The following is a 20,788-nucleotide window of genomic DNA, read 5'->3' on the forward strand; positions in this document are numbered from 1 at the left end:
AATATTAAATGTTCAGAAGTCTCTTGTAATAGAAATAATAACAATACTCTTCCATGATTCCAATAAAAACCAACAACAATATCGGATACAAAAACGCATCTTTATAAAAAAGGATTATGTTAATTGACATCATGACGCCTGAATCACTAACTAACTAGGCCAAATATAAATTTTAAATACACAATGTTTATATACATATTTCATTTAAATGATACACTTTAAACAACAGAGATGGTATATATATATATATATATATATATATATATATATATATATATATATATATATATATATATATATATATATATATACACCCAAAAATGTTCATTTCTTATTTGGTTTAACACAAAACAACACAAATACCACCATGATAGATTGTGAATATCAGAATTTGTCCAAAATCCCAGAAAATTAAAAATCTCTATTAGAATGGCAATTTATTTGCCTAAAGTGAAAGTGAATTGCCTTTAGGGTCACTGTGTCATTTTAAGATCAATCTAGAATTTGATTGTTCAACAGTTGTAATACATATACAGATACGTTAAAGAGAATTTCAAACCAACTTTCGTTTTTATGCTACAATTTTTCACCAGGGTCGCTCTGGGTGATCTAAAAAGCTAAAAAAAAAAAATCAAATTAGATATACAGTTCATTACTGTAAACCATTGTTTGATTATTTCTGACGTTTTATCAAATTTTTATTTATGTATGTAATATATACTAAGATATATTTACATACATGTAATACATATGTTATATCACATTCTTATATTTCAAAAAAGGGGATTTAGCTGAACTTACCTGTTTACCAAAGCGCCAAAAAAAACGTGTTTTTGTTTTAATGCCTGCTATTTCATCCATTTCTTCCTTTGTTAGAGAAAAATCAAACACCTGAAAGAGTAAAATGTTGTTTTATTCATAATTCACATATTTATGGATGACAAACACAGAAAGAGTTAAAGACAGGAAATTTTAAATTCTACATAAATCATACCATAAAATACAGTAATTACGATTTCTTCAAAACGGCATATATTTACGTGGATAATGTGGTCAAACGCCAAAAAATGATATAATATCACTCAGTATAAATAATCAAAAAAGAAAAAAATATGCATAGTTCCAAAATTTTCTATTTCACTTGTGCTTTCTGGATTTAAGCATCCGTCATGAGATGAACATACAGAGAACACACACACACACACACACACACACACACACACACACACACACACACATATGATGCTTTCAACAATTAGAAAAAAAAATTCCTGTGTATACAAAATGTGATATTTATATTTAGCAATAAATAACGTACACTATTTATAATAACACAAATAACCGTATGTATTTTGATCAGGGCAACTAAATGTATATGTGATATGTTGATATCGCTAATATCATGGTATGTCGAAGATTATTTATATATGGGGTTTTTATGTTCTTTGTTTCTCTTTTTAAAGTTATCCACTTGCCATCACATATTGAAGACATCCTGACACAAAGTGTTCTTTTCATTTGCAAGATAACCAACATTCACTTGCGAAAAAACCACTAGTTGACATTCGTTTTGCAGGAACGTAAAAAAATACTACATTTATCCTAATTTTGAACAACATCTAGATTACATTTTTAAGACGATATTAATATACCTGAATGTTACTGCGAATTCTGTGAGGGGTCACACTCTTTGGAATCACAATTATGCCTCTTTGAAGAAGATTACGAAGCAGTATCTAAAAGAACACATATCTTGTATGGATATAAGTAGATAGGAACTTAAGGCGGATTGCAGTTGCTTGTTTGGTACATATCATAGAAATATTAATCTAATAAAACAATGTATTTTTTCAATTTAAAAATGTCAATCTAAACTAGCACTATCTTTAAGTGTTAAATTTGACAGTTTTATTTCTCATTGTTTATTTTGAAAGTATAATAACTTTTTTGCAATAAACGTGGTTTTTTTACGAACATGTGCAGTAGATTTGCTGTATCTCTTGGCAATTTTCCTAATAACAGGATCCTCTAAAACAACGGGATCATCCTTTTCTATCCTTTATATTTTTCGAAAATATACTATGATTAGACATTTTTTAAACATCACCAGAAAAAAATTGTACTGTTTAATATGTATATTTGAGCAGATAAAATAACAGTTTTTTATTGTATTTGAAAGTATTATTTTAATATAATAAAATACAAAGTCTTTATCACATAATTTATGCATGAAAATAAGAGAAAATACTTATATAATACATACAATTGCTTAATTCTTCCTGGCGAACCCAATGGAGCATAAGCTGTAACTGCCAAACCAAGCTTTTTACAAGCATCAAAGAGCTCATTCTGTGGAAGATAGATGTGACATTCCACCTGCAAGAAAAATTTCCTTGAAATGCTTTGTTTCGATTCCACGTACTGTATCGTCAGCATATTTCAGAGCGGTCAAATTCGTGAATAGTGTTGACGAAATAAATTTACATCCCAATGAATGTAGAACATAACTGATCTTTAATGTTTAATTTTAATTCAATTGAGTCAATCGATTTACAGAAAATTAAAGGTCACCAAAAATGGTATTTAGAACAAAGATTTTTTTTTCTTTTAGATATTTTAACATTGACCATAATCGTTGTAAACTGTGTACGTTTAACATGTATAATGAGATATTTCCTTTGTACATCAAAGTTAAGATGATTATTCAATTTAACCTGGTTGATGACTGGTTTGTGTTTAGCTATCTTGCAAATTCTTTCAATCTGTGAAATATTGAAGTTGGACACACCGAGCGATTTCGTTAACCCTAGGTCAACAAGTTCTTCCATAGCCTACAATAAGCAAATAAATTTCAAAAAAAGATGGTAATGCCATGTTTAGTCAAATGTATTTTATTGATCAATATACATGTAATAATCATTTCAAATATCACTTCCTTCTAACATATTGTCAACAAAAATTAGTAAATAAGTTTTTTTTTTTCATTTATTCCATGCGACCATTTTCCGTTCGAATTAGGGAGGTGAATTCTTCATATCATAGACGTTTAGGGGGACAACTTTGAGTAAATATATTTAACACATATGCATACGCTTTGCTTACTGTCTTGCACGTTCATGATAAATACAAAAAAAAATATACCAACTTTCCACGTTCCTGTCAAGTCTGTCTTCTCCGCTACCTTTAATAAACCTGCCTCCGTAACGGGGCCTTCATACTGAAAAACAAAAATATTGATACAGAATCCATTTCAAAACAATGATTGATCAGCCAAATGTACAAAGTTTTTGTAATTAGAGATTATAATATAATGGGGATGGATTTAAGTCAACTTTACCTATCAAGTCATTTTGAAAAGTCAATGCTTACTAGTACCAATTTGATTCCATTCAATTTTTTTCAGTAAGTAAAAGATTATGTTTATTTTCAAAATCGCGTCAATTTCTGCATATCAGCTGAAGTGATTTGGGGGCTGTGATGTAAAATTGACCAATGTCTTCTTTTTAGTTGTCGATGATGAACACCAAAAGTCTAGGTTAGCTTAGCAGTTTTAGAGACCCGAAGAGATTCTTTAAATCTAACATATCAGACAATAATAAAATAGTACTGTTGTTTGATTAATATTCAAGGGTATCTATTTTCGTGGATAAAGTGAAAATCACAGTTTCAAGGATACGTAAATTCGTGGCCAATGAACGTCTCAATACAAAATATAAGTAGAAATTGCAGTTCAATGAATATTTAATTTCAAGGATAAACTTAGCAACGAAATCAACGAAAATTGGTATTCAACATATATTGATGAAACCACAGTATATGATTAGATATTTGACTAAGGGGATAAGTTTAATTCAGATTTTTCAATTTATTGAGCAATGAACGTTTAAACACGTCTTATCTTAAAAAATATATATATACAATAATTCTTGCTTAGCTTTGCATATCAAAAAGTTACATCTACATATAAAAACATTAGAAAGATAAATGTCTGATAAACTGAAACCATTTTAAAAACCTGTTATTTGGACTAACGCTCACATATATATCTAAGGTCGGACCTTCATAAATTATTTTTTTTTTCGCGGTTAAAACTTGGATGTATGTTTCTCTCATGCACTTGTTTCACTGTTGAAGCACAAACATTATTGTTATCATTTCCTACCATTGGAAGTCAATTCATGACCATTACATGCAGTTTCTTTATAAATTTATCTACCTTGTGTGTTTTAATTTGGAATTTTATTGTAACTCGATAATTCATTATTTCATAAAAGAGTTCTCGCAGACTTTTTCCTATAAAACCACAAGAGCGTCAGCAACACGCTCTGTTGGCAATCGGTTTTTAGAACGCAGTTCGCAGTTCGCAGTTCGCAATTGAATAGTGAACTGCGTTCTATAGAACGCAGTTCGCAATTCAAAATTTAGTGCGATTGAATAGTGAACTGCGTTCTATAGAACGCAGTTCGCAATTCAAAATTTAGAATTCATATTTGGGGCCCGCTTGCCTTATATGCAATTGAATAGTGAACTGCGTTCTATAGAACGCAGTTCGCAATTCAAAATTTAGAATTCATACTTGGGGCCCGCTTGCCTTATATGCAATTGAATAGTGAACTGCGTTCTATAGAACGCAGTTCGCAATTCAAAATTTAGAATTCATACTTGGGGCCCGCTTGCCTTATATGCAATTGAATAGTGAACTGCGTTCTATAGAACGCAGTTCGCAATTCAAAATTTAGAATTCATACTTGGGGCCCGCTTGCCTTATATGCAATTGAATAGTGAACTGCGTTTTATAGAACGCAGTTCGCAATTCAAAATTTAGAATTCATACTTGGGGCCCGCTTGCCTTATATGCAATTGAATAGTGAACTGCGTTCTATAGAACGCAGTTCGCAATTCAAAATTTAGAATTCATATTTGGGGCCCGCTTGCCTTATATGCAATTGAATAGTGAACTGCGTTCTATAAAACGCAGTTCGCAATTCAAAATTTAGAATTCATATTTGGGGCCCGCTTGCCTTATATGCAATTGAATAGTGAACTGCGTTCTATAGAACGCAGTTCGCAATTCAAAATCTAGAATTCATATTTGGGGCCCGCTTGCCTTATATGCAATTGAATAGTGAACTGCGATCTATCTAGAACGCAGTTCGCAATTCAAATTGTTGAATAGTGAACTGCGTTCTATCTAGAACGCAGTTCGCAATAAATTATTCAAAATTTAGAATTCATATTTGGGGCCCGCTTGCCTTATATGCAATTGAATAGTGAACTGCGTTCTATAGAACGCAGTTCGCAATTCAAAATTTAGAATTCATACTTGGGGCCCGCTTGCCTTATATGCAATTGAATAGTGAACTGCGTTCTATAGAACGCAGTTCGCAATTCAAAATTTAGAATTCATATTTGGGGCCCGCTTGCCTTATATGCAATTGAATAGTGAACTGCGTTCTATAAAACGCAGTTCGCAATTCAAAATTTAGAATTCATATTTGGGGCCCGCTTGCCTTATATGCAATTGAATAGTGAACTGCGTTCTATCTAGAACGCAGTTCGCAATTCAAAATCTAGAATTCATATTTGGGGCCCGCTTGCCTTATATGCAATTGAATAGTGAACTGCGATCTATCTAGAACGCAGTTCGCAATTCAAATTGTTGAATAGTGAACTGCGTTCTATCTAGAACGCAGTTCGCAATAAATTATTCAAAATTTAGAATTCATATTTGGGGCCCGCTTGCCTTATATGCAATTGAATAGTGAACTGCGTTCTATAGAACGCAGTTCGCAATTCAAAATTTAGAATTCATACTTGGGGCCCGCTTGCCTTATATGCAATTGAATAGTGAACTGCGTTCTATAGAACGCAGTTCGCAATTCAAAATTTAGAATTCATATTTGGGGCCCGCTTGCCTTATATGCAATTGAATAGTGAACTGCGTTCTATAAAACGCAGTTCGCAATTCAAAATTTAGAATTCATATTTGGGGCCCGCTTGCCTTATATGCAATTGAATAGTGAACTGCGTTCTATCTAGAACGCAGTTCGCAATTCAAAATCTAGAATTCATATTTGGGGCCCGCTTGCCTTATATGCAATTGAATAGTGAACTGCGTTCTATCTAGAACGCAGTTCGCAATTCAAATTGTTGAATAGTGAACTGCGTTCTATCTAGAACGCAGTTCGCAATAAATTATTCAAAATTTAGAATTCATATTTGGGGCCCGCTTGCCTTATATGCAATTGAATAGTGAACTGCGTTCTATAGAACGCAGTTCGCAATTCAAAATTTAGAATTCATACTTGGGGCCCGCTTGCCTTATATGCAATTGAAGAGTGAACTGCGTTCTATCTAGAACGCAGTTCGCAATTCAAAATCTAGAATTCATATTTGGGGCCCGATTGCCTTATATGCATTTGAATAGTGAACTGCGTTCTATAGAACGCAGTTCGCAATTCAAAATTTAGAATTCATACTTGGGGCCCGCTTGCCTTATATGCAATTGAAGAGTGAACTGCGTTCTATCTAGAACGCAGTTCGCAATTCAAAATCTAGAATTCATATTTGGGGCCCGATTGCCTTATATGCATTTGAATAGTGAACTGCGTTCTATAGAACGCAGTTCGCAATTCAAAATCTAGAATTCATATTTGGGGCCCGCTTGCCTTATATGCAATTGAATAGTGAACTGCGTTCTATAGAACGCAGTTCGCAATTCAAAATTTAGAATTCATATTTGGGACCCGCTTGCCTTATATGCAATTGAATAGTGAACTGCGTTCTATAGAACGCAGTTCGCAATTCAAAATTTAGAATTCATATTTGGGACCCGCTTGCCTTATATGCAATTGAATAGTGAACTGCGTTCTATAGAACGCAGTTCGCAATTCAAAATTTAGAATTCATACTTGGGGCCCGCTTGCCTTATATGCAATTGAATAGTGAACTGCGTTCTATAGAACGAAGTTCGCAATTCAAAATTTAGAATTCATACTTGGGGCCCGCTTGCCTTATATGCAATTGAATAGTGAACTGCGTTCTATAGAACGCAGTTCGCAATTCAAAATTTAGAATTCATATTTGGGGCCCGCTTGCCTTATATGCAATTGAATAGTGAACTGCGTTCTATAGAACGCAGTTCGCAATTCAAAATCTAGAATTCATATTTGGGGCCCGCTTGCCTTATATGCAATTGAATAGTGAACTGCGTTCTATAAAACGCAGTTCGCAATTCAAAATTTAGAATTCATACTTGGGGCCCGCTTGCCTTATATGCAATTGAAGAGTGAACTGCGTTCTATCTAGAACGCAGTTCGCAATTCAAAATCTAGAATTCATATTTGGGGCCCGATTGCCTTATATGCAATTGAATAGTGAACTGCGTTCTATCTAGAATGCAGTTCGCGATTCAAAATTTAGAATTTATATTTGGGGCCCGCTTGCCTTATATGCAATTGAATAGTGAACTGCGTTCTATAGAACGCAGTTCGCAATTCAAAATTTAGAATTCATACTTGGGGCCCGCTTGCCTTATATGCAATTGAATAGTGAACTGCGTTCTATAGAACGCAGTTCGCAATTCAAAATTTAGAATTCATACTTGGGGCCCGCTTGCCTTATATGCAATTGAATAGTGAACTGCGTTTTATAGAACGCAGTTCGCAATTCAAAATTTAGAATTCATACTTGGGGCCCGCTTGCCTTATATGCAATTGAATAGTGAACTGCGTTCTATAGAACGCAGTTCGCAATTCAAAATTTAGAATTCATATTTGGGGCCCGCTTGCCTTATATGCAATTGAATAGTGAACTGCGTTCTATAAAACGCAGTTCGCAATTCAAAATTTAGAATTCATATTTGGGGCCCGCTTGCCTTATATGCAATTGAATAGTGAACTGCGTTCTATAGAACGAAGTTCGCAATTCAAAATTTAGAATTCATACTTGGGGCCCGCTTGCCTTATATGCAATTGAATAGTGAACTGCGTTCTATAGAACGCAGTTCGCAATTCAAAATTTAGAATTCATACTTGGGGCCCGCTTGCCTTATATGCAATTGAATAGTGAACTGCGTTCTATAGAACGCAGTTCGCAATTCAAAATCTAGAATTCATATTTGGGGCCCGCTTGCCTTATATGCAATTGAATAGTGAACTGCGTTCTATAGAACGCAGTTCGCAATTCAAAATTTAGAATTCATACTTGGGGCCCGCTTGCCTTATATGCAATTGAAGAGTGAACTGCGTTCTATCTAGAACGCAGTTCGCAATTCAAAATCTAGAATTCATATTTGGGGCCCGATTGCCTTATATGCAATTGAATAGTGAACTGCGTTCTATCTAGAATGCAGTTCGCGATTCAAAATTTAGAATTTATATTTGGGGCCCGCTTGCCTTATATGCAATTGAATAGTGAACTGCGTTCTAGAACGCAGTTCGCAATTCATTTTTGGGGCCCGAAATTTTCAGGGGCATCTACTAGTGGTATTTCACTACCACTGTGAAATTTGGTGATGCAGTAATTTATAGTTTTTGAGATCTGTATGGTGTCCGGATAGGGCCATTTGCATTAGCGCGATATCGCGTTCAGATAAACGAGACATTGTGCTAACACATGTACACAACACACCGTCGCGCTAACGCAACTTTGCACAACACGCCGTCGCGCTAACACAACTTTGCTCAACACGCCGTCGCGCTAACACAACTTTGCTTAACACGCCGTCGCGCTAACGCAACTTTGCAAGTTTCACAGTCTAGTAGGAAGTCGTGTCCGGAAATATTAGACTGCGCATGCTGAAATATGCATGCACGCAAGCATGGATAAAAAAATAAATAAAATGTACTTTGAAATATATATATTATTTTCATTTATTATCAGTGCATATGAATAAAAATATAGTTATTAGTGTGTCACTAGATAAGGATATGAATTTCGTGGATCATTGTTTAGTTGATCCACGAAATTAAATATTCATTGAAGTGCAATTTTAATTAACATTTTGTATTGATAGGTTCATTGGCCACTAATTTACGTATACTTGATATTGTGATTTTCACTTTATCCACGAAAATTGATGCCCTTGAATATCAATGAAACTACAGTATTCAATTGCATATAAGCCCGATTCTCAGAAACTATAGATAACTGCATCACCATATTTTCACAGTGGTAGTGAAATACCACTAGTAGATGCCCCTGAAAAATTCAGGTCCCGAATATGAATTCTAAATTTTGATTTGCGAATTGCTTTCTAGATAGAACGCAGTTCACTATTCAATTGCATATAAGCCCGATTCTTAAACATAGGTAATAACAGATTACAAAGCTCACCGAGACGAGGGATCACCTTTTTGAGGAATCACCTTTATGAGACCACCTTTATCATATTATTTGAAAATCATAGTTAATGATCTTGGATATACATGGATACTGTATTGACAAAATATCGTATAACAATATCATATAATAAAAATTGTATAATAATCATATGTTCATTTCATAGGGTATTATATGATACAATGTTTATCAATACGATAATATAAAATACTATATTGCATCCTATGATACCAGTACAATATATATCATATATTACAATAAAATACTGTAATAAATAATGATGAAATATGATATTGTAACATATGATATGACATTGTATCTTGTTATACATTATTGTATTTGATCACATAATACAATATCATAATATATTATGATATTGATATGATATGATACATTATAATAATATATGATACAATATCATATCACATAATGCATCACAATATTATACTGTATAATATTATAGCATGATATTGCATTGTATGATATTGTATCATATTTAATACAATGTAGGATATTGTATCATATGATACAATAAAATTAGCTACAACATTGTATCATATCAATTGATACAATATCATGTGATATAGTACTATATTATATCATACAATATCATAGTATACTTTATTGTATTATATGATACAATATCACATTATACAATATCATATAATACATTTTCATATATTGATATAATAATATATTATATAAACCAATCTCATTTTATACAATATCGTATCATATGATATGATATATATTATACAATATCATATCATATGATACTATATTATGTTGCAATATCATATGAAATAGCATGTGATAAAATATAATATATGTGATATTATACAATATCATATTATACAATATTGTATCATAATAAACAATACTATACATAACAATATCACAATACAATATCATATAATGTACAAAAAAAATTGATACAATATCATATCGTATCATATAACTTTTTACAATATAATATATGATATAATATTGTATCATATAAAACAATAGTGTATCATATCATACAATACTATATCATAGGAATCATATTATATCATTTAACAACGAACACATCTATCAAGCAGGTTTTAGATAGGATAATTTTTTTTAGCAACTTTGATAATGGAGATCTGCATCTGAAGCTACCTCTGCAGTTCATTAATATTATAGTTAAATCAACTATGCAAGCTATTATCTATAAAATTTGTGACCTGTTCCAAAAAAACAAATCCCATCCAGCATCCGAAACATACGCCTCAGATTCAGCATTCAAGCCTGCCAGGTGCATCAGTATCATAAGACGTATCATCCATGCAAGTTTTATGAAGTTAGGACCAGTAATAACTAAAATATAATCATCAGAGGGCACCTGCTCCAAAAACTTTAACAAACTCTTAAAACCTTAACCTCCTTCAGCATCCGAAACCTATGGCTCAGATTCAGCATTCATGCCTGTCAGGTGCATCAGTATTATAAGACGCACCATCCATATAAGTTTGGTGAAGTTAAGACCAGTGATAACTAAGTTATAATCATCAAAGGGCACCTGCTCCAAAACTTTAACCAGCTCTAAAAACCTTAACCTCATCCAGCATCCGAAACTTATGGCTCAGATTCGGCATTCCTTCCTGTCAGAGGCATCAGTATCATACGACACACCATCTATGCAAGTTTGGTGAAGTTAGGACCAGTAATAACTAAGATATAATCATCGAAGGGCACCTGCTCCAAAAACTTTAACCAGTTCTTAAAACCTTAACCTCATCCAGCATCTGAAACCTATGGCTCAGATTCAGCATTCAAGCCTGCCAGGTATATCAGTATCATAAGACGCACCATCTATGCAAATTAAGTGAAGTTAGGACCAGTAATAACTAAGATATAATCATCAAAGGGCACCTGCTCCAAAAACGGTAACCAGCTCTAAAAACCTTAACCTCATCCAGCATCTGAAACCTATGGCTCAGATTCAGCATTCAAGCCTGCCAGGTATATCAGTATCATAAGACGCACCATCTATGCAAATTTAGTGAAGTTAGGACCAGTAATAACTAAGATATAATCATCAAAGGGCACCTGCTCCAAAAACGTTAACCAGCTCTAAAAACCTTAACCTCATCCAGCATCTGAAACCTAAGGCTCAGATTCAACATTAAAGCATGTCTGATGCATCAGTATCATAAGATGCACCATCCATGCAAGTTTGGTAAAGTTAGGACCAGTAGTAACCTATAAATTTCTATCAAAGGGCACCTGCACCAAAAACTCTAACTTGCTCCAAAAACCTTAACCTCCTCCAGCATCTGAAACTCATGGCCCTGATTCAGCATTCAGGTCTTTCAAGTCCATGAGTAGGTCAAGATGCATCATCCATGCAAGTTTGGTGAAGATAGGACAAGTAATAACTTAGATACTGGACCTGCAACAAAAACTTTAACCAGGTTCGGACGCCGACGCCGACGCCGAGGGTATAGCATAAGCTCCCCCCGACTTCGTTTCGGTGAGCTAAAAACTACCCAAATATGAATTCTAAATTTGAATTGCAAACTGCGTTCTATAGAACGCAGTTCACTATTCAATTGCATATAAGGCAAGCGGGCCCCAAATATGAATTCTAAATTTTGAATTGCGAACTGCGTTCTATAGAACGCAGTTCACTATTCAATTGCATATAAGGCAAGCGGGCCCCAAATATGACTTCTAAATTTTGAATTGCGAACTGCGTTCTATAGAACGCAGTTCACTATTCAATTGCATATAAGGCAAGCGGGCCCCAAGTATGAATTCTAAATTTTGAATTGCGAACTGCGTTCTATAGAACGCAGTTCACTATTCAATTGCATATAAGGCAAGCGGGCCCCAAGTATGAATTCTAAATTTTGAATTGCGAACTGCGTTCTATAGAACGCAGTTCACTATTGAATTGCATATAAGGCAAGCGGGCCCCAAATATGAATTCTAAATTTTGAATTGCGAACTGCGTTCTATAGAACGCAGTTCACTATTGAATTGCATATAAGGCAAGCGGGCCCCAAATATGAATTCTAAATTTTGAATTGCGAACTGCGTTCTATAGAACGCAGTTCACTATTCAATTGCATATAAGGCAAGCGGGCCCCAAATATGAATTCTAAATTTTGAATTGCGAACTGCGTTCTATAGAACGCAGTTCACTATTCAATTGCATATAAGGCAAGCGGGTCCCAAATATGAATTCTAAATTTTGAATTGCGAACTGCGTTCTATAGAACGCAGTTCACTATTCAATTGCATATAAGGCAAGCGGGCCCCAAGTATGAATTCTAAATTTTGAATTGCGAACTGCGTTCTATAGAACGCAGTTCACTATTGAATTGCATATAAGGCAAGCGGGCCCCAAATATGAATTCTAAATTTTGAATTGCGAACTGCGTTCTATAGAACGCAGTTCACTATTGAATTGCATATAAGGCAAGCGGGCCCCAAATATGAATTCTAAATTTTGAATTGCGAACTGCGTTCTATAGAACGCAGTTCACTATTGAATTGCATATAAGGCAAGCGGGCCCCAAATATGAATTCTAAATTTTGAATTGCGAACTGCGTTCTATAGAACGCAGTTCACTATTGAATTGCATATAAGGCAAGCGGGCCCCAAATATGAATTCTAAATTTTGAATTGCGAACTGCGTTCTATAGAACGCAGTTCACTATTCAATTGCATATAAGGCAAGCGGGTCCCAAATATGAATTCTAAATTTTGAATTGCGAACTGCGTTCTATAGAACGCAGTTCACTATTGAATTGCATATAAGGCAAGCGGGCCCCAAGTATGAATTCTAAATTTTGAATTGCGAACTGCGTTCTATAGAACGCAGTTCACTTTTCAATTGCATATAAGGCAAGCGGGCCCCAAATATGAATTCTAAATTTTGAATTGCGAACTGCGTTCTATAGAACGCAGTTCACTATTCAATTGCATATAAGGCAAGCGGGCCCCAAATATGAATTCTAAATTTTGAATTGCGAACTGCGTTCTATAGAACGCAGTTCACTATTGAATTGCATATAAGGCAAGCGGGCCCCAAATATGAATTCTAAATTTTGAATTGCGAACTGCGTTCTATAGAACGCAGTTCACTATTCAATCGCACTAAATTTTGAATTGCGAACTGCGTTCTATAGAACGCAGTTCACTATTCAATTGCATATAAGGCAAGCGGGCCCCAAGTATGAATTCTAAATTTTGAATTGCGAACTGCGTTCTATAGAACGCAGTTCACTATTCAATTGCATATAAGACAAGCGGGCCCCAAATATGAATTCTAAATTTTGAATTGCGAACTGCGTTCTATAGAACGCAGTTCACTATTCAATCGCACTAAATTTTGAATTGCGAACTGCGTTCTATAGAACGCAGTTCACTATTCAATTGCGAACTGCGAACTGCGAACTGCGTCCTAAAAACCGATTGCCCGCTCTGTTTGGGTAATTTAGGTGGACGCAGAAATGAACGAAATAAACACTAACAATAGTAGACTAAATTGTAGGAGTATCACTACGCGATAACTAGAAATGCATATTGAATTTGAAGAAATAGTTGGGAATAAAAGGTATTTGTGCTGAAAAATAAATCACATGAATACTTGTTTACAAACTACCTGAAAAATATTGTGGTTTTTTTTATATATATTTTCAAAATCATATTAACACGCTAAACATTATTACAAAAAGGTCTACATCTTGTATTCTGTTTTGTCTTGTGGGAAGTGCTTCCATACATATATATTAGATAGATGACAATCATCTTAGTGAGATTCATTTACAGCGAACTGCACAGGAAAGTGAATTAGGTAGAGGTCCACATAGTCAAGCTGTAGCTTCTTCAGACTCATCTCAATGGACCCCTTGACCAGCGTTGGTTCCATATGAATCATTGGTAGCTTTATAGAAAGAATACAAACTATCTTAGGCATCAATCCAGATTTTCTTAATTACGAAAAGAGTTACATGTTTTACTTTTAAATTTTTCGTAAGACACATTTTGTCATTAAATCAATGCGGAGTCCCTCGTACATTACCTTGGTAACGATAAACAATTCTTCTCTCTTCACTTTTCCACTCTTGATATATTCCTGTAGAACCTCACCGATGGCGTCTTCATTTAGGTCGGTGTAGACGGTGTCTATGTGTCGGTATCCGGCGTCCAGTGCCGCACGGACCGCAACTCTCACCTCGTCCTTCGGGCTCTGTCAATAGTAGTGTCATATATAGAAAGCTACTTTTACTCGTCGTTGATATAGTGATATATACATATTGATAAAGAACGTCAAAGAAAGTTTTCTAGAGGTGGTTCTTTACAGTGTTTAATATCTTTTCTGAAATAGTATTCAATAAAAACGGTCTCCAATTGAAAAAAATCATGCCATGATATATGATATCAATTGGCTCTAAACGTTAAATCAATTTACTTACCACAATTCAACCAAGCAAATAAGTGTTTTTCAAAGAGAGTTAAACATTTTCATGATCTTTTATTTTAGTTTTATGAGATTGGTATCAGCCATATTTTGTTTCAAGTTCTTGTTAAAATCTAACTTCTGTCTAATATTACTAGTAATATTTTTGATAATGTATCTATTTCAACAAATAAAAATATTCTGACTATTATTTTTGGTTCTGTTTAATAAATCTATTTACATATATCTAATTTATTCATCTATTAACAGCAAATTCTTAAGGTGCCTTTTTAAAATCATGAATAAAGTAATGATTCTTCCGTTTTCTTTAAAAAATATTTTGTCAATTTAGTTTAAAATGTGTTGTGCATGCAGACGCTCGATGGTACATGTATTTGGAAAAACAATTTTATTACGCTGCGTAATAGTTTGCAATACAACCATATGCATGATGAATGTTCACTGCACTAATGACGGCTATATTGACGATCATGTATTGTATAATCAGAAATTTTCGTTAAGGATTTAATTTCGTTACTTGGGTTGGCAGTTTGAATCAAAGAAATTTTATTTGGTTCAAAAACAACGAAATTTTAACCCAACGAAAATATGTGCTATGGTCTTTATCGGTTGTAAACATACGCCAAACATAGTATGTCTTGATAAGCATATAAGAATTTTTATTATCTTTCAATGACTTTACAGCCTTTTATTTGTAATACATTTAAAATTGTTATGCTCAATCAAGTAACAAAATCTTATCAACCTATCAAAATAAAATGGCAACCGGTAAATTGTGGTTATGATCTGTTAAAATAGCAGACCCAAAAAAATACTCAAAAATTTTTCATTTGTTCAGAAGTAACTTAAACCTACCTGCCATGTTCCTAGCCCTACGGATGGCATATGTAACCCATTGGATAGCGTTACAGAGGTGAGAGAATCATCCATTGTTCAACTGATTATGTTTGAGTACTTACATTCAGTGTTATAGTGTCAATTTTATCATACCGCGCTCAATTTATCTGCACGAAACTTGAGGCCACCTCCCCTAAAATTTACCTGAATTGAGGTCAATGATATGCTGCTTGTCAATAAAATCAAATTTTGATTTACAGGGGTTTTTTTTTTGCTTTGCAATTAAATATACATAAAATAAGTTGTAAGGCCAACATGATCGTGACACAAAGAGAAATATGTCCAACGTTTGATACACAAAAACGTATTAGTTGTTGGAAATAAATAAGAGGGAATTAAATGCTAATGATGAGATGACCAACAAAATTAGAATGGCCAAGAGAAAAGATGAATGTTTATGTAGAAGAAGTACAAGGTGTGAAGTTATTTTTTCACGAATTAAAAAACGGCTCGAATCTCCTCGAAGAATGTCGACCATGCGTTCTCGTTGACTTTTACAAAATGTTCAACAGAGAGATATTATAATACCATGTTGTGAATACCGTACGAGCAATTGATGTAAGGAAAAAATGTATCAAATTATGTAGAATGGTAATGTTTAAAAAAAGGTATGGAAATCTAGTCTGTTTAAAGTTTGCCTACTACCGCGAGAATAGTGGAAGAAGATTCTAACAAAATAACATTCCATCAATTACATATAAAATAAGCTTGTTGTAAAACTTTCGAGATAATATAAAGATTAGAAAATCATTTTTTAAGAGTTCCACATTGCGATGACAGTTCAAAGACTTAAATTATAGTCTTGCTTTTTCCGCAACTGAATTATTTATGAAGGTCAAATTAAGAATTATATTCAGTTAAATGAATTTAAATTACATGTTATCAATTTTTAACCGATAGATTTAATCACAGCTAGTATATTTTCAATATTTTTTACGTTCCATGTATGCCATTGAGTATAGCAATTAGCACCTCGACGGATCCTGGTCACTCCAGGTAAATAACGCCTGTTTTAATTAGGCCCCGCCTACTTTTTCAATAACCGTACGGTCCTCAAATGTAGGTCCTCTCGGGTCACCATCGAGTCGTCTAAATAGATCTGTAATCATACATCGGGACAGTCTGTATTTACAGATGATATCTGTATCATCTAAATAGTTTAACGGGTTATCTATACTTTTATTATATTTCATGTCACCTAGGTGTAAGGCAAGGGTTATGACTGGGAGGTGGGGGTATATATTTGTCTTATTATTTTATTCTCCTCAGGAATTTCAATGAAAGAAATGAGTAAACTTACATATTTAGAAAAGAGAAAGAATGAAGCTGCATATCAAAGTTCAGATATTGTGAAAGCATTTGAAACAAAAACAGGTTTTGAACTTTCTAAGTAAACAAATAGACTTGTAAATTAATTGTAAAGTGATAATTGGCTAACTAAAATTACTGATAATCAGTACAATCATGTAAACTGATTTTCATAAAAATGCCAATGGTGATTACATGTCTACGCAGGTTGATTATTCAAAAACTGGAACAGGAAAAGTGAGTTACAAATTAAAGTTCTTAATGCTATTTTTCTGTTAAATGAGACTCCTCGACAAGTTTGTGTATGGGCTGTGGTACTCAGGTGACCGTTAAGGCCTATTGGCCTCTTGCTTTCTTATATCCACCACATTTCTCTTATGTCCTGTGGAATTTCAAGAGTTTAGTTTGGAACAAATCGACTCACAGACTCGCTTTGTTTTAGTTGTTCGTAGAAACAGATGATAGTTTGGAATACTACACGTCTTTCCATTTTCTACTTTTTAAAAGAGTCTGTCTCAGAGAAGTTGGGAGTTTTTTCTTTTGTATACGTGGGCATGGGTCGCTCGCAAATTTAATTGAATAGCCCAATTAATAACATTCAACGCACGGGTGATTCAAGATTGGTGCAAAGGAAGTAAGGGGTATTGTACGAGAAGCACTCCATTTCTTTAAAGAAATGGCGCCGAGGCCCCGAAAAGACCGAGGCCCATTACTTTTAAGGAGCGGACTCTACGAGTACATTGACCCGCTTAAAATCCACCTTTGCTGCACCCCTTGTTGTATTTGAATGTACAGTTGTAAAATGCAGAGCGGTTTACTTGATATTTGCGGTGGAAAAGGAATGGAGAGGCCATTCGAACACACTATTACTATAAATATTCCGCTTGCACATGAAAATCTGATTCCGTCAAGCAGTAATGACGAGATATTTCTGACCCAGCGTAATTATAAGACCGATACTGAGAGCGGGTAGGATACTTATAACTTTATATCGGATATACTTAGGTTAGAACAAGTTAAGTCGAACAAAAATGCTGATATCGTCATAAAGAGAGGTGTATGCACCCTAGTGTTCTAACGACAAGTTTGACACGACAGCCGTCATGTGTTCGATCAGTCGAGCGATAAGAAACATCAATAAGTAGATACAATCTTTATCTCTATATATAAAATCATAAAATTTACAAATTTTGAAAACTGAAAAATGTTTATTCAGCATGGCCTCCTTTGGATGTACTTTTGTCTGCAGTGTCCCTCCAATGTTCCTCTAATAATTCCTCTTTGGGTTCCACGTCCTAAGATTACGGCTTCCGTCCACTGGCTTCCAGCGTATATGTGAATACACAGAGGGGGTTACACGGGTGGTAAGATGTTAAATACCGGAACACTGGTGACTATTGCTGGATCATCACTGTGACATTGCTGGAACCTTGCTAGAACCCCTAATGGAGATTGGTTACCCCCAAAAAATACGCTCAACTACACATCGTGCTACCACTGCAGTGCGTGCTAATGGACCCCGGCTCACTGACCAACAACATGGGTATTTTTAGTATCATAGAAAACAAATAGAACAGCCCGAGTATAGTCCATTATTGACCAATACCCGAAGTGACAAAATTCACCAAAAAGGATATAAACATAAATAAAAAAACAGAGGTACCCTACAGAAAAATGTATCCATGAATAAATCTATTGATTGTGACAAAGTTACTTGTTTTAATGGCAGGGAGGCTAAAATCCACGAGCCAAAAACAGACAAGGAGATTTCTCATCTACAAGTGAAACAGTTATGTTTTAAATTGTCATGTATTTTTATATTCAAACAAGTTTTTAAGCGTTATCGTACGATATTAGAATATCTATACCCGGTATAATTTAAACAAATGTGTTAATTTTTTGTGATAGTATAATGACAACTTTTTGTCATTTCTTCAGGTTCGCACTATCAACTATGTCTAAAATACGGTGTGCTGTTGACACATTTTAAGAGTGTCCAAAAACTCGCAACCAAATCTCTACAAACCATGTAGAAGTGTAGGTCCTTTTCTCGTAGATCTTAAACACTTGACAAAAGATGAGTTAAACTACTCTATGTTTTGTTTTGTAAATCTGGTCCGAATACCCACGGACACAATGTACAGTTTCGTTATTTGTTTACAACTATATATGTCCACCATGGGATATAATATCAGGTTTCTCTCTGATGAGATATTTTTGCAGATTCGAAACACGTTTGATATTGTGATGAAAAAAGGGAAAAGGATAATATTGGTAGGGTTAAAAAACAGGCATTGCCTATAAAAGAGGATGAAGAAAAAGCGGTGTCCTTTCCTTGGAGAAGACACTCCTAAAAAACACCGAAATGTATGAAGGGGAAATTATCGGTTGTGAGGATCAACAAGTATCTACGTTATTCCGAGGATACCTCTTAAGGTCAGACGACACGTTCCTCAATTTTTTTTCTAGGAATTTGTTTTTGATTTTCTACTACTTTAACATGTTTTCTTGCAAAAAATGGGATACCTTATCAGGCATTTCTGCAAAATACTGGAGTTTGTAATATCGTATATAATCTTCTTGAAAATACACTTGAATTGGTGATATGAAAAAGTGTTTATATAATATATATATATAGCAAGAAGTGAAATTTTAATCATTTGAAAAGTGTTTATAAATAACAATGATTTTATTGCAACTCTTTATTACGAGGAGAACAAAAAAGATACTCGAGGAACGTGTTGTCTGACATAAAAATAACCAAGAAGGACTGAAGCATGAAAGAGGTACGAAAATGTGTGTTCGTGCTTTCCAAGCCAGCATAAAATCAATGGTTCTCTGCTCAATCCAACATCCAAATGGTAACAAATAAGCCCCATTCAGTTGACTTGAACATATTTTATTATATACACATGTAAGAATACAAAATCATTTGGAACTAATTAAAAGTAACTTACATACTATTATCTTTTCAAAATGAACTCTTACGGATTTTAAATAAAATGTGAAAGAACTGCTTTTTAAACCTGTAATGTTAAATGTTCAGAAGTCTCTTGTAACAGAAATAATTTTTTTAAAAACTCTACAGCGATTCCACTGAAATTCAACAACAATATTGGATACAAAAACATATCTTTATAAAAGGAAATTATGTAAATGAACATCATGATGCAAAAACCACTTATTTACAAGGCCAAAAATATATTTTTACACAATGTTTATATACATATTTCATTTAAATGATGAAATTTTAAAGACGGTATGGCATATGCATGTACATATATGTTTGGCTCAGCAAGAAAACTTTGAATTACCTTGGACGTTGTGAAAGAATACGTCAGAATTTGTCAAAAGCCCAGGAAATTCAAAATCTCTATAGCAGTTCTCATTTCTGTTCATTTCTCTGTACTCATTTCTGTTCATTTCTCTGTACTCATTTCTGTTCATTTCTCTGCCGGAAGCGAAAGTGAAATGCTTTTTGAGGCACTATGTCATTTTGAGATCGATCTAGAATTGGATTGTGCAACGGTTGTAATACGTACAAATACAAATACGTAATAAAGAATTCCGAACTTTCTTTTTTTATGCTATAATTTTTCACCAGGGTCTCTCTGGGTGATTTGGAAACCTATAAATACGATAAAGATATTAAAATTATTGTAAAACATTGTTAAATTATACCTGATTATCAAAGTTTTATCCCTTTATGTAATATAATTAAATATATTTGAATAGTACATTTATTATATTACATTTTATATATTTTAGGATATTAAATAAACTGA

The 20,788-nt window shown here is 34.0% G+C and overlaps 2 protein-coding genes across 3 annotated transcripts in view; both read right to left on the reverse strand.

The window, feature by feature from the left end:
* Nucleotides 1–321: 321 nt before the first annotated feature.
* On the reverse strand, nucleotides 322–15,783 carry LOC117682191 (aldo-keto reductase family 1 member B7). The gene is made up of 10 exons (XM_034449299.2): nucleotides 15,654–15,783; nucleotides 14,400–14,567; nucleotides 14,145–14,261; nucleotides 3,146–3,217; nucleotides 2,715–2,831; nucleotides 2,264–2,376; nucleotides 1,976–2,057; nucleotides 1,653–1,736; nucleotides 802–891; nucleotides 322–617 (listed from the first exon to the last, which is right to left on the reverse strand). The coding sequence occupies exons 1-10, from the start codon at nucleotides 15,726–15,728 to the stop codon at nucleotides 513–515; spliced, it is 1,023 nt and encodes a 340-aa protein (XP_034305190.2). The 5' UTR covers nucleotides 15,729–15,783; the 3' UTR covers nucleotides 322–512.
* Nucleotides 15,784–19,726: 3,943 nt separating this feature from the next.
* LOC105340065 (aldose reductase-related protein 2) overlaps nucleotides 19,727–20,788 on the reverse strand; it is a 56,109-nt gene continuing 55,047 nt past the window's right edge. Inside the window, exon 10 of one of the 2 annotated variants that reach the window (XM_066081875.1) lies at nucleotides 19,727–20,631. In XM_066081875.1, the coding sequence (XP_065937947.1) occupies nucleotides 20,601–20,631 (31 nt within the window). In that variant the 3' untranslated portion in view covers nucleotides 19,727–20,600. The remainder of the gene's footprint in view (nucleotides 20,632–20,788) is intronic. The other variant, XM_011445902.4, reaches the window with a different exon arrangement.

This window comes from Magallana gigas, chromosome 4, assembly GCF_963853765.1.
Source record: "Magallana gigas chromosome 4, xbMagGiga1.1, whole genome shotgun sequence".
NCBI classification, from domain to species: domain Eukaryota; kingdom Metazoa; phylum Mollusca; class Bivalvia; order Ostreida; family Ostreidae; genus Magallana; species Magallana gigas.